Source organism: Petaurus breviceps, unplaced genomic scaffold (genome assembly GCF_028583685.1).
Source record: "Petaurus breviceps papuanus isolate PSGF00001 unplaced genomic scaffold, PetGlider_PUasm1.0 179, whole genome shotgun sequence".
NCBI lineage: Eukaryota > Metazoa > Chordata > Mammalia > Diprotodontia > Petauridae > Petaurus > Petaurus breviceps.
The window spans coordinates 2,293,801-2,307,806 of NW_027185779.1; the positions used below are offsets into that span (position 1 = coordinate 2,293,801).

The 14,006-nt window shown below is 37.6% G+C and overlaps 1 protein-coding gene across 1 annotated transcript; it reads left to right on the forward strand.

Annotated features, from left to right (window-relative positions):
* Nucleotides 1-1,322: 1,322 nt before the first annotated feature.
* UQCRB (ubiquinol-cytochrome c reductase binding protein) lies at nt 1,323-11,115 on the forward strand. The gene is made up of 4 exons (XM_069086595.1): nt 1,323-1,427; nt 5,881-5,952; nt 10,209-10,375; nt 10,833-11,115. Exons 1-4 carry the CDS (start codon nt 1,409-1,411, stop codon nt 10,908-10,910), a joined length of 336 nt encoding a protein of 111 aa, XP_068942696.1. The 5' UTR covers nt 1,323-1,408; the 3' UTR covers nt 10,911-11,115.
* The last annotated feature ends 2,891 nt before the right edge of the window (nt 11,116-14,006 follow it).

A 14,006-nucleotide genomic window follows, 5' to 3' on the forward strand; every position in this document is an offset into this window, starting at 1 on the left:
GTGTCTCCCTCTTTCACCCAGGTTGGAACTGCAGTAGGCCATTCATGGGCCAATTTGCATGGAAGTTTTAACCTGCTCATTTCCAACCCAGGACAGTTTTGCCCTCCTTTGGCCTCCTGGTGGCCCCTAACTCTCTAGGGCTCAGTATTGGTGTTTGACTTAATAGTCAGTGATCAACTTTTAGCCCTTCTATAGCTCAGAACTCCCCATCTCATTTCCACTAGGCTCAGCATCCCCCAGTACAAGTGTTGTTTACATGGGCCTGCCTAAATTTATTTTTAAGGAAGAACTTTACAAAAATTAGAGCCATCCAAAAGTGGAATGGAAATATATCCCCTTCCTGCAAGTCTTCAAGCAAGTGCTGGATGAATAATTGTCTGATTTGTAGGGGAGATTCTTGTTCACGTGTTTATGATTCTTCAACAAGATTATAAGCACATTCAAAGGAAAGAAACAAGTCTTTCTTTTTAAAAAAATTTTTTTTAATCTAAAATTTTTCTTTTAAATAGGCAGAGGTGGGTAACCTTTCCAAAATGGTATTATTTCAGGTTCTGATACCAAATGGATGTCCCTTCCAACCAGGGGTGTACTGGTAGATGTTCAACAACTGGCTATCTTATACACACACTTTAAAATTTAATCTGAATTAACATGTTTTCCCCATCCCCTTTTAGCCTAGAAGTCAACAAAACAATGAGTTGAGTTCTAACTTGTTGGGTTTGCCAATATCTGAAGCACTGTCCGCACTGAATATTTAACAATCGGCTCTCACAGTCTAGTAAACATCAGCTACAGTCCACCCCAACTCCCATTCAGTTTCTATGATCCCAGTAATTCCCCATCCTTCCTAGAGTCTAAAAACTGAAAGGGACTTTGATACTTTGTTGACATTGCCTCTGTTATAAACCAATGTATAAATGAAGTAGGGTAGCTAGGTCTAGAAGACGGGAGTTAAAATTCAACCTCCAAGATAGTATTTGTGTGACCTTGGGCAAGTTACTTAATGCTGTTTGCCTCCGTTTCCTCATCTGTAAAAATCTGCGGGAGAAGGAAGTGGCAAACCACTAAAGTAGCTTTGCCAAGAAAACCGCAGCAGGGGTCCTGAAGAATTGGGCTCGACTGAACAACAATAAAGTGTTTTTAAGATACTAATCTGTGTTTGGGGACCTTTAAAAAAATGATGCATGTTTTTGGCCTAGAGATAAAAGGCTAAGTCAATGTTCTGTGGGTAGAATTCTACTCGTTTTTAAAGGTGAAAGCCGTGGGGCGCCTGCGCAGGAACAACGCCCTCCTCCTCGCCCTCGCGCCCCGCCCCCTCGCCTGCGGAGGCCCTTCTTCCTCTCCACGTGATTCCTAGTGTCCTCTAGGACGTACCCAGCAGGCAAAGCGCCGGTCTCTCCACAGCAAGATGGCGACGCGGGTACCTAGTAAGGAATCGGGGCACTTGAAATCCAGGTGGGGCGGGCTGGGCTCCGGGCGCCCTCCAGCCTTCCCGCGGCCCCTCCAGCATCTGGAGCGGGCGGCGGGCGGCAGGGAGGTGGGAGGCCCCAGCCCTGAGGGAGCGTCTCGACGGAGGCTCGGTCTGGAGTGACCGGGCCCAAGGTGACCTGGGATGGGGGCGGGAGCTCGGCCGAGGCCCGGACGGAGGCTCTCGGGCTGTCAGGGGACGGAGTGGGCTGGTGACGCAGGGAGCGGCCGTTTCTCAGGGGGTAAAATTCAGGTGATAATAGAGCCTGTCCCGCCGGGAGAATCAAGTAAACGGGCGGAGGCATGAGAAGCGCTTTGCATATTTTGTGCTTGTACGACTGTTACTTATTCAAGCGCTTTGCAAACCTTAAGGCGCCACATACTTAGTTTTGAAATAATCGTGTTTCCCTCCCCTTTCCCTTCTTTCCATCTTGCACCTGAATCAGCCTTTGAAGCAACGGGACTTTGGACTTTAGTGCAGAGAAGGCTTGTAGAGAAGCAGAACTTTTAAATTCCCGTTTTATTCCGCAGTTAACATTATTTTCCACCCCCACTCATTTCTAGCAATTTAAAAGAAAAAGAAGAAAAATACCTTGGAGGTTAAATAGACATATGTAACCAAGCGAAACAAATTCGTCCACATCCAAAAAATAAATAGGTCTCGTTTGGCATCTTAAATCCATCATCTCAGGAAGTGACAGAGCAGGAAGCCTTGGTCCAGAGACAGAAAGGGACCTGTCCAAGGTTACTTCTTTAGCAATGTCAGAGCCAGAACTCTCCTCTTGGGGCTTCGAAAGGCCGGGAAGTTTACTCTTTCCTTTTCTCTTGTGATTAAATGACAAACTTTACTTTTATTTCTACATTATTTCTAGCTATAGTCATGCCTCTCCCCTCCATTGGTAGGAAAAAACCCTTAGGATTGTTTTTTTTTTTTTTTAAAGCAATCGGGGTTAAGTAACTTGCTCAAGGTTACACGGCCAGTTATTTCTGGGTGTGGTGCTGAGTGTCTGAGCCCGGATTTGATCCAGGTCATCCTGACACTGGAGCTGGTGCTCTTACTCGCTGAGCCACCTGGCGGCCCCTAAGCAATTGGGGTTAAGTAACTTGCTCAAGGTTACACGGCCAGGTGTTTCTGGGTGGGTGCTAAGTGTCTGAGCCCAGGATTCGATCTGCAGGTCTTCTCAACACTGGAGCTGGTGCTCTTACTTGCTGTGCTATCTGGCCACCCCGATTGTTTTGAATGTCTTGAAATAATTAGGAGAGGAAGAATTTCAGCTACAAAGGACATGCCCTGGCAGAAATGGTGTAACTGTTTTCTTCTCCCCCCTTTAGGTACTCCAAAAAGATAACTAGATTTGAACCCCTTCTAATACATTCCCCTTGGATTTTCCACCCCCACCTTAGATCAGGAGAGCTTTTTTTCCCCTTGTGTTCTTTTCTTTATTTTTTCCCCAGTGTCATTAAATCAAGTGGGAAGAACTCAATCTGGAGTCAAAAGACCTGAGATCATTCAGTGATCTTTTCTGACAGAAGATGAAAAATTAGGTAATATAACAATGAGGCCCTTATTAACTAGCACAGAGTAAGTGCTTGTTCATTCGCCAAATACCTCTTTAGACAGGTAGGTAATTATTAAATCATTATATTTTGGTTCAATTGAATGTTTAAAAATGCCTAAAGGAGCATATTTACATTGTGAAATGTTACAAGAGAAATAGAAATTTATTACTTTCAAATATATTCATTCCAATTACTCTTAACAAATGGATAACTCATTTGAAATTATGCATATCCACATTTGGCCTATAAACAGGGTACTAAAATCCCTTCAAAAATTCTTAAGTTAAACTGCCCCTCAGATCCTTTAAATTTTTGACTATCAGAAGTTGTCTTACTATAATATTTGTAAATCATCCTGGCAGTGTTAAAACTGAAATGGACTTTGGACATCTTCAAGTCCAATTTCCTCTCTTGATAGACCAGGAAACTGAGATCTAGAGACAGAAATGACCTTGCCCAAGGTTGTATAGGTAATACTTAGAGAGCTAGAGCTCTCATCTTCTGACTCCTCATGTCCAAGAGGTTTCCCTTATTCCAAATTCCCAGTGATTAAGTGACAGGACTTACTTTTATTTTTATCGGTATTTATAGCTAGAATTTGTTCCCCCAATCTACCCCTCTCCTCCTTTAGTAGAGAAAACCCCATAGAATTGTTTTGAATATCTTGAAATTATTAGAAAATCCTTTTTACTACACTTTCAGTTCCTCGCATTACATTGTATGATCCATGAGAGTTAGGATGGTTTTCAGTTTTCTAAGGGCATTTCACATTGCTTTGCGCAACATAGGAACTTAACTTATTTAATTGAAATATTTGTCAGTTGTATTCCAGAAATTCATTTGTAAGTGAGTTGTTTAGAATACAGTTTCCCATTGTGAGGACTAGGTTCCTAGTCCAATCCTAAACCATGGAGCAAGGAGCTGTGTGGTACTGGAGTTGAATTTCCTTTCTTATTTACCAGGAAGATCTGTAGGCAGAAATTCTAACTTAAGACTTTTTGCCCTTTGTATTTGCTAAGTCTTTCTTTATACTCAAGCTCTACTTCTTAGTTTTCTCTCTGGGTATCTGTTGCACCCACAATGTTGCCAACATGGGTATTTCCCAGTGTGCTTTATGTTCCCAGGACCTTGTCAAAATTCTTTCCCCAGAGGAACAAATCCCAGCTAGATATTAAAAGTAATCTTGTTGAAATGTGTATCTGATTGATAGTAACAGCATTCTCAGAGGTATTTGCATTTTTTAAGGGATGCTTTTACCCAAACTGAATCTCTAATTTGAGGGAGTTATATACCTAACTTGGAGTCAGGAAGACTTGTGTAAAAAATCCTGTCTCAGACATTTTCTAGTTATGTGATCCTAGGCAAGTCACTTAACCTCTCTGTTTCATTTTCCTCATCTGTAAAATGAGGGAGTTGGACCCAAGGATCTCTAAGCTCTCATCCAGTTCTAACTCTGTGCTATTATGTAAAATGAAGAGAAAACATATAGGCAGTGATAGGGACAATACTTTGAACTTAGGCAGACAGGACCTATTTGAGAATTATTCCTTAGAATCAACTCCCTTAAGCACTTGATTGCTTTTTTGAAATAGCTTTTTACTTCTACTTGTGAACCCAGGGATCTCTGAGCACTCTGTTAAAAATACTATCTGTGTTTTGTTTTGGTTTTTTGACTGTGCAGTTACATCCAGGTAGTGATTTCTTTAACATTGCTTTTGGTTGTAGAAACAAATGGAAATCAAGGTAGCTTAGGACCCATTAGGAACGTTTCAATGTGTGTGTTTTTTTTTAACATCAGGATCATTTCCCCATATGCTTATCCTGTCCCCCTTTTTAATAATAAAAATTAGTTTAGTCAGCTTGGCAGATAGTAACTATCAGGTCTGCCACTTTAAGCATCTGTAGTCAACTCCATTTTTTTTTTCACCCCCACAGCATTTGGAATTTTAGTGATGAGAATACGGGCACTGCAGTGGCTATTTTTATCTTTATGGGCTGCTTGTTAGTAGTGGGACGTTTATACATTAAAAACTGCCTGCATTAGCCCAGTTTAAATTAATAATAATGGTTTGCATGAGATAACTAGATGGAGAAGTGGCTAGAACTGGACTTGTGACCCTGGACAAGTCATTTTAATCTTCTGGGATCTCATTATCTTCATCTCCATTGAGCACTTTAACATTTGCGGAACACTCAGGGCAGCTAGGAGGCTCGATGAATAGAGCACTGGCCCTGGAGTCAGGAGGATCTGAGTTAAAATGTGGCCTCAGACACTTAACACTAGCTCTGTGACCTTGGGCAAGTCACTTAACCCCAATTTGCCCTTCCCCCTCCAAAAAAAAATGAAATAAAAAAATAACATTTGCAGAACACTTCAAAAAAAAACCACTTCAAATATGTTAACTCATTTGATCCTCACAATAAGCCTTTGGGGTTGGTGCTGTTGTCTTCATTGTACAGATGAGGAAACTAGGGCCCAGAGAGGTTAGATGTGCCCAGGATCACATTATTAGTAGGTGTCTGAGGCAGATTACATGTTTTCTTTTTTAGATTTAAGATACTTTTATTCTAAAACTTAATGACTTTACTACTTATAATCTTTTCAGATAGATCCATGAGAGTCAGCATAATATAACTATTTGAATAGGAATTCTACTGGTATAGGGAACTCATAGGTGAGTAAACTCTACTGAGGCAGAGCAGTACCTTCTTTTAACTGTTATAGAGACTTCCTCTTTATAGAGCTGAAAGGTAAAGCCACAGATAACACTGGAAGAGTAGTGTAAAATGTTTGTTTATCAAACTTTGTGTATTCCTGATGAATAGTATTAACTAACATTATGGTACTTTCAGCTGTAGCATCAAGCCGATGGCTTGAAAGTCTTCGAAAATGGTATTACAGTGCTGCAGGATTCAACAGACTTGGTAAGTATGTTTATATTTGCATTTTTAAAGAAAATTATTAAAACAGTACTTTTTTAAAAAACTGGTTTTGTCATTCTAAAATGATTCAATGTTAAGAAATTCCGAAATTTACTGTTGGTAGAGACTACATAGATAATCTCTGTAACTTTCTATACGATGTTGTTAGCTGTTAGAAAATTTGGAAGTATCAAAAAATGGTAGTGAACTCTTTGGATGATAAAGCACAAACTTAAAATGTTTAGGTATGATTATCGCATGTAAATTAATCTAGCATGCATCTTTACTTTCAAGTTGTAGGAATATGGCCTGGGCCTGTGATTGCACTGGTAGAGGAAACTCCTAGATGAGAAAACTTCTGTTATCAATGCAAATCAGTATCTTCTCTGCAACTCACAGTCATAGATAATTGTCTAGAAAATTGAAATTAAGTGACTTGCCAGTATCATACACACCATCTCTTTTAAATCATGTATCTCTTAAAAACAAAATTACCTTGATATGGCATGAGTCATTTGGTACTTCTTTAAATAGTTCTGATTATAACCCTTCTATAGCTTCTCATCCTGTGTGACTTTTGTCCATATCCACTCCATAGAGAATCTGGCCAGTGCAATGGAAATCTTCCACTTTGTGGGTGCCAATTCATCATTTGGACTGTTATCCTTCATTCTTGATATATGACCACCATCTTCTTTACAAATCACATTTTCTTGGTGATATCTTGTATACCTCAACTTTGCAGTTTGCTATACCCTACTTAGAACCACCATGCACCTCTCTGTTGCTTTTCGGACCAGTTACAATTTTGAATCTTTTCAATTACGGTGTTTAATTATTCTCAACCATGTAATATCCCTGGGAGAATATGGGTGTTAAAGAAAATCATTCAACAAATTAAGTACTAGGCACTATGCCAAGCATTGAGGACACAAAGAGAAAGAAAAAAACATTCTCTTCCATCAAAGAGTAGGAGTGGGGTAGGGAGAAAAGGAGGTGATGGGCAACAACATATATATTAAATCAGAATATACAAGATAAATAAAGATTAGATGGGGTGAATAAAACCTTACAGAAGATAGCACTAGCACGTGGGAAACCAGAAAAGGACTCTTGGAGGGGCTGGCTCTTCAACTGAATCTTAAAGGAATCCAGAAATTCTAAGAGTCAGAGGTCGGGAGGAAGAGTATTCTAGGCATGGGCAGCAGCCAGTGCAAAGGCCCAGAAATGGAAGATACAATGTCCTGTAGCAAAGTTAGCCAGTATGGCTGGATTATGTCAGCTGTGTAGGTGAATAGAATATAAGAAGATTGAAATGTTAAGGAGGCCATCAGGTTATGAAGAGCATTAAATGACTATAAATCACTGGAGTTTATTGAGTAGGAAAAGTTGAGTTTTTATTTAAGGGAGCAGTTTTAGATTATTGAAGATGCTGCACAGCTTAGCAAATGAAATCTAGCCTACTTTGTTCCTTCTCTTTTCCATTCCAAGTCTAGCTCATTGTCTTTCTGCTTTCCCTGTCAAAGATAAATGCAATGGACTAATTCAATGGGACATTCATCCAACTGCATTTTTTTATTATGGGGAGCAGGCATTCTTCATTTTTCTCTATGAATTCTTACTCCAGTCTGATTTATGTAGCTGTGGTTTTGTTCAGAAGGCCCTCAGTAACAACAAAAAAAACTTTGCTAATGTTCAGTAAAGAATAAAATAGGGATCTATGCTTTGTGTCACTGAATCAAATACCTTTTTGGGGGTGGGTGCTAAGCAACCAATTGACATACCAGGATTTGACTTCTCTACAATGTGTTTGTTATGTGATGGTTAAGAATCATATACTGTAGGAAATCTGAAAATCTACCCTCTTTGTTTTTTACAAGGAGACCCTGGTCAGGATCCAGACCATTCTTAGAGATTTTATAGAAATAAAAGCCAGTGGGTTAATTCTTACTGGCCACTTTTTTGGTAATTTAATTAGTCTAATAATTTAACTAATAATTTAGTAATAATTCTGTCTTTTGATTTTCCATTTTCTTTTGGTATGTCTGAACTATCTAGAAGATTGAACAGCGCAAATAGAAGAACTTTATTAATTCCAGCTTGGATTTTTTTTTCTTTGTGCATTTGTTCAGATCCACTTAATCTTAGCTTCATGATCTTAAGTTTCATTTTCACTTCTTATGGAACATTTCATATTGAGGTTAATTAGGGTCCTGTGGTGATTCCACTGTTATCAGTGATCAGAATAGAGCACTATAGAAATGTGACAAATATGTTCTGATTTTGCATCTACTTGTCCTTCTAGTTTCTTAAATAAATAGTCTTAGGATGATTTTTTTTTTCTTAGTTGGGTCTCCTGCAAAGCTTTCTGTGTGCTTATTTTCTTCTCTGCTGTTTCCCCCTGTTTTCTCAGGAAATGTGCATTTCACTATTTCCATAACCTTCTGCAAAAGAGATTGTCCCCTAAACCTAAGTCATTCGTGATTGCCATAGCTTTCATTTTGCACGAAAAGCAAAATTTGCTAGCAGAGAAGGTTTCTGAGTTCTTTACTGTGATAGTACTTTGATTAAATTTCTGTAGTATATGATAAGCAGTATGCGCTTTTACATTTATGTTTCATTTTTCAGTTAGCTTATGTAAAAAAGATTGGGTTGGAGTTGTAATTGAAAATAATATCTTTGCCTTTATCCTTCTAATTTGCATTTGAGTTTTAATTTTTGCTCAAACTAGTCATTCTGACTGCATATAAAAACGAATTCTGAAATGAGTCCTGGATTGGCAACCGGGAATTTCCTGTCCCATTTAAGATCAATTAAATGTTGAATTGTTTTAAATGTTTAGTGCTCATAATGTCCAATACTTTCTAACTCTTCTTGGAAAAAAGACATATTCATTATATACAAGTGTGAGGCTTCTGTGTAATCCACAAATGTTTGGTCTTTTTCTTTTTTTATTCTTATTGATATTTTCTGTTTCTTACATTACCATAATATTTAATGTATCCTTTTCCTTTCCCTTCTTAGAGTCATCTCATGACAAATAGCATTTTTTGGAGAGTAAAAATAAAGAAAAATACAGCCACAACTGACTGATATATTGAAAAAATCCAAATCTTTTTCATTTCTTAGTCCCAAATTTAATTTTTCAACATATTTTTCAGTGTTCTCTGAGTCCACTTTAGTATTGAGAATCAAGATATGTTAATTTGGCTAATTTATGAGTTAGCCAAATTAATATAGACTTTCTCTCTTTATCTTCTGCCTAGAGGTTTACCCATATACTGTAGTTCTTTCTCATTTTTTCGAGAACAGTGCAGAGTATGAGATGATCGTGTGACATGAAGTGATGTTTTTTGTTGCCTTCAAGGAAATGATCAAGTTTCATTACTTGCTTCCTCAAGAAGATGCTATTAGCCATCTTTCCCTTTAGCTACAATTTTCTGTCATTTGGTTTCGTTTATAGAGAATTGTTTAACATATTTTAAGTAGTGGAATAACTTAGAATCATGGTCATTGGATTAAAATTTCAGATTTGGAGTATGAAAAGTTTGAACTTGTGTTTACAGAACATCAAAAGACTAATTATTGGTACTGTTTGACCTATTTTTGCCACCCTGTCACAGAGGAAGCAAAAGGGAGCTTCATAGTACTAAGGATCATCTAAAATTTTTCTCTTTTTTATGGGTTGCTGTGACTGACCAAAGTATTCATCACCTAGTGATCAGCATACTGTTGAACTTCCTTTTACTTACTGTCCTGGTCCTTAGACAGTAGATACCGTTAGGTCACTGGAACTGTTCAGAAAGCTTAGTGGAATCTTTTGAACCTTCACCCTGCTGACATAGTCTTTTAGAACCTAAGTTTGATGAGTAGCCGCCATAAGACGTTATAGCAAGAGCATCGTAGAGGATAAAAAGGCTAGAATAAAGAACTAAATTTAGTAAAATGCCATGAATTCATTATCAGTAGATTTAAATGATCATTTGTATTTTCTGGATTTACCAAACCATTTTTGTATAACATATTACTGCCTAAATTACACTTTAGTTTACCTATTTAATGAAAGCTTGCTTTGTGCTTATATTTTATAAGGTGTACTTTTTGCCTCAAAACAAATAGTAATTGAGCCATAGTTATCAAATCATCTGCAGATTTTACTGCTTGATCCTTCACCTATTAAATTGTAATGTCAGTTCTAAGATGTTTTGTTTTTTAAAAAATGCCAATTCAACACTTTCATCTACTCTTCCTGTTAATAGGGTTAATGCGTGATGACACACTTTATGAAGATGAAGATGTTAAAGAGGCTATAAGGAGGCTTCCCGAGAATCTGTATAATGATCGAATGTTTCGCATCAAGAGAGCTCTGGACCTGACCATGAGGCAGCAGATCTTGCCTAAAAATCAGTGGACAAAATATGAAGAGGTATAAAGTCTTTAATGTAACTGAGAATTCTGGCTATTAGGATCTGTTAGGGAAAAAAAAAATGACTGTATAAGTCAGTGTGTCTGATTGTCTCCCTATGATTCTTTGACCTAGAGATGATAGAGTAAAAATAGACTCTTTCTGATGGTTTTGGCTAGTTTTTCTTTCTAGAATGAAGCTAAATCCAGTCTGACCTTCGAAAATTGGAATTTTGGGACAAGCCACTTTTAGCCTTTCTCTTCATGTCACATTCGTTCCCATAAATTGGCAAAACTACTTTTGAAAAAATCTTTGTGGAAGAACATCTAGCATTTCTGAATTGTAAAATCCAAAATATTTTCTCTTAATTTGTGACTGGAAAAAGTGATTTCGGTGATTTTTTTTGTTAGTAACTCAAAGTGTCTATATAAAACTGGTAATCACAGCATATAATATATCTTGCCTTTTTTTCCTTTAGGACAAATTATATCTTCAACCATATCTGAAGGAGGTTATACGTGAAAGAAAAGAGAGAGAAGAATGGAATAAGAAATAATCACATCAAAAGAATCTATCAATATATTAGTCTTCAAATATTTTTTAAAAAGAATGGTTGTGCAAAATATGAGGTTAACCATTTGTAACTGTGTGCTGCACATTTAATTTAAATAAATGACTATTATAGGAACTTGTAAACTAGAAAACTTTGCATCAGACTATCTTGAAACTTGCTGCATTCGCATTAAATTGGTGTTATATAATTTCAAGTGTCTTTAAGGTTATCCTCATAATTGCTTCCTGTAACTTGGAGGTTGAGGTAATTAAATTAGTGATTGTTAATCTTTTGCACCACTACTTTGGCCAATAATCAGCAAAATGCTGTTGTTACTTTATAGTTGGCTGTGTAAATATGCAATCAAGTTGATTCTAGGGAAATATTCTAGCAAGGGAGTGTTGTGGATAGATAGTTGGAATGGGAATCAGGAGGACACTATCCGGGGGCTAAATCAATGCTAGAATCTATGTCTCCTGTCTCAGCTTAGTGTTCTTTCTACTATGATGGCCTCTCCAAGTGGTATAAGAAAATCCAGCGAAATTTATTTGTAGCGTGTTTCAAAATTTTCTCTCTGCTTTATGTGGTTTATTCAGTTTTTATATACTATTTGGAAAATACATAGAAATAACCCAGTAACCAAAATAATTTGTAATTTTTCAGTATTTATTGAACACCTACTAAGTACAATACAAGATACAGAGATAAAATACTGGCCTTTCCCTCAATAAGTTTATAATCTGGTGAGTGGGGGAGTAGACAGGTTATATATTAAATAATGCAATTATTATTATACAGTACAATAAATAGCCCATGATAAGAGCCATGTAAAGGGAGTACATTTTGTCTATGAGGTATTGTAGAAGATGGGAGTAGGAGAGAACATTGTGGATAAGTAGTATTGGAAATGCTTTTATGGAGGTGAGATTTGACCTGGACTTTTAGCTGTCACTGACCTCAGTATTCTAATCTGTAAATGAAAGGATTGGACCAAAAGAGTTGTTTCTCTTCCAGCTCTAATATTGTGACTTTTATTGACTAAAAATTTTAAACCTTATTTTTATTTTAAATTGAAATTTTGGGGCACCTAGGTGGCGCAGTCAATAGAGCACTGGCCCCAGAGTCAGGAGGACCCAAGTTCAAATCCGGCCTCAGACACTTAACACTTACTAGCTGTGTGACCTTGGGCAAGTCACTTAACCCCAATTGCCCTGCCTTTCTCCCTCCAAAAGGCAAAAAGCAAAAAAAAAAAATTGCAACTTATGAGAGTTCATAAAATAGAACCTCTTAATTCTTTATAAGATTTTAAGAATTTTTTTTTATTTTAAGCAATTGGTATTAAGTAACTTGCTCAAGGTTACACAGCCAGTTATTTCTGGGTGTGGTGGTAAGTAACTGAGCTTGGATTCGATCCCAGGTCATCCCGACTCTGGGGCCAGTGCTCTTACTGAGTCACCTGGCCTCCCCTAAGCAGTTGGGGTTGAGTAACTTGCTCAAAGTTCCACGGCCAGGTGTTTCTGGGTGGGTGCTAAGTGTCTGAGCCCAGATTCGATCCCAGGTCATCCCAACTCTGGGGCTGGTGCTCTTACTGTGCTACCTGGCTGCTCCAAATTTTAAGAATTTTTATTTGTAAGTGTCATTTGATTGGTAAATCATAATAGCTGACATTTGTATAGCTATAAGACTAAGCATATTGGGGGGGGGGGTTGGTACTTGGGTGTTATCACCATGTTACAAATGAGGAAGCTGAATTCAGAGAAATCAAGTGACTTACTTGTCATAGCTGTAAGAGTTAGGAGTTAGCAAAAAACTTTAGCCTCTGAGCCCCAGGCTGAGAAAGTGTAGACCAAGTTGGATAGGCTGCATCTCTGGGCCAGAGGCTATGATGGAAAGGGTGTGTTTAGTGGGGTTCAGATCCAGTCTCCTGTCCACTGCTCCTACGGCACCAGAATATGATGTTAAATATGACATCTTAATAAAGACTTGAAGTTTATTTGTTTAAGTCAGTTTGAGAAAGGTTCAGAATGGTTGTGTGAGTGGCAAAGTTTTTCTACATTCTTACTGTTTTCTCAAGGAAGAAATCATAAGCAAGTAAACCAGAATTCACATTATGTTCCTTAATAACTACAAGTTGGACAGATTTGTGTTTTCTAAACAAGCATTTATAGCAGAACTAACTACAAAACCTTGCTGTAAAAAAAGTTTGACAAATGAGGAACTCTGAAGAATGGCATGAGTGACAGATGAATTAGGATAAATTCATTCTTGTGAATTATGGGAAAATTTTTTGGGTGCTTCAGATAACAAGAATGATAGACAACAAGTAGACTGCCCTACTAACAGACTAGGTACTATTAGACCACAAATGACTATATTGGGTATAGTGGAAGCTGAAAACATGATTGGTCCATATCTGATCCAGGATCAGCAATGGTTTAAAACATTTGGACAAAAAGGCAAATTGTTGAGTAAGGGTTCATTAATTCTGGTGTTTAGTGATCTACACATATGTAATCAGGAACAAATAAATGCAAACAGGAGAGCAGAGCAGAAAATTCTAGTCCTGCTATTTACTACCTATATGACTGCAGAAGACAGCCTCTGTGGACTTCAGTTTACACATCTGTAAAATTAGGAGATTGGGCTTGATGACCTCTAAGGTTGTTTCTAGCTCCAAATCTATAATCCTCATGAACAATATCGCCGCATTCATTCTGGATCAAAAATTTGAATTTATCTTTAATGCTGGAAAATGTTTAACTACCAGCTCTCCAGAATAAAAAAAAAATTCATGCAACACATGTTTTAATCTGCATCATTAACATTTTCTCTATCACTTTCTTAAGTCTAGGTAATCAGGAAAACATTAAATTAACCCTGGTTTTTTAGCATTTGTTGATTTCCAGGTGCATATGCTTTCACTGAGAATTTAATAATCAGTTCTTGAGGACCTGTTTTGAACTGGCCCAAGTACATCCCTGCTGAACATCCATCTACTCACCAAGCTTAATAAATTCTGAATGCATGAACAATAAGTATCCTCTATTAAGTACTCACTATTAAGTACCCTCTGTACCAAATAGGGTAGCTAGGTAGCAC

Excerpts from the sequence above, each read along its gene's own strand:
- UQCRB (XM_069086595.1), top strand. Across the intron at positions 5,953-10,208 it reads TGCAGGATTCAACAGACTTG|GGTTAATGCGTGATGACACA; the intron begins GTAAGTATGTTT and ends TCCTGTTAATAG. Across the intron at positions 10,376-10,832 it reads AGTGGACAAAATATGAAGAG|GACAAATTATATCTTCAACC; the intron begins GTATAAAGTCTT and ends TTTTTCCTTTAG.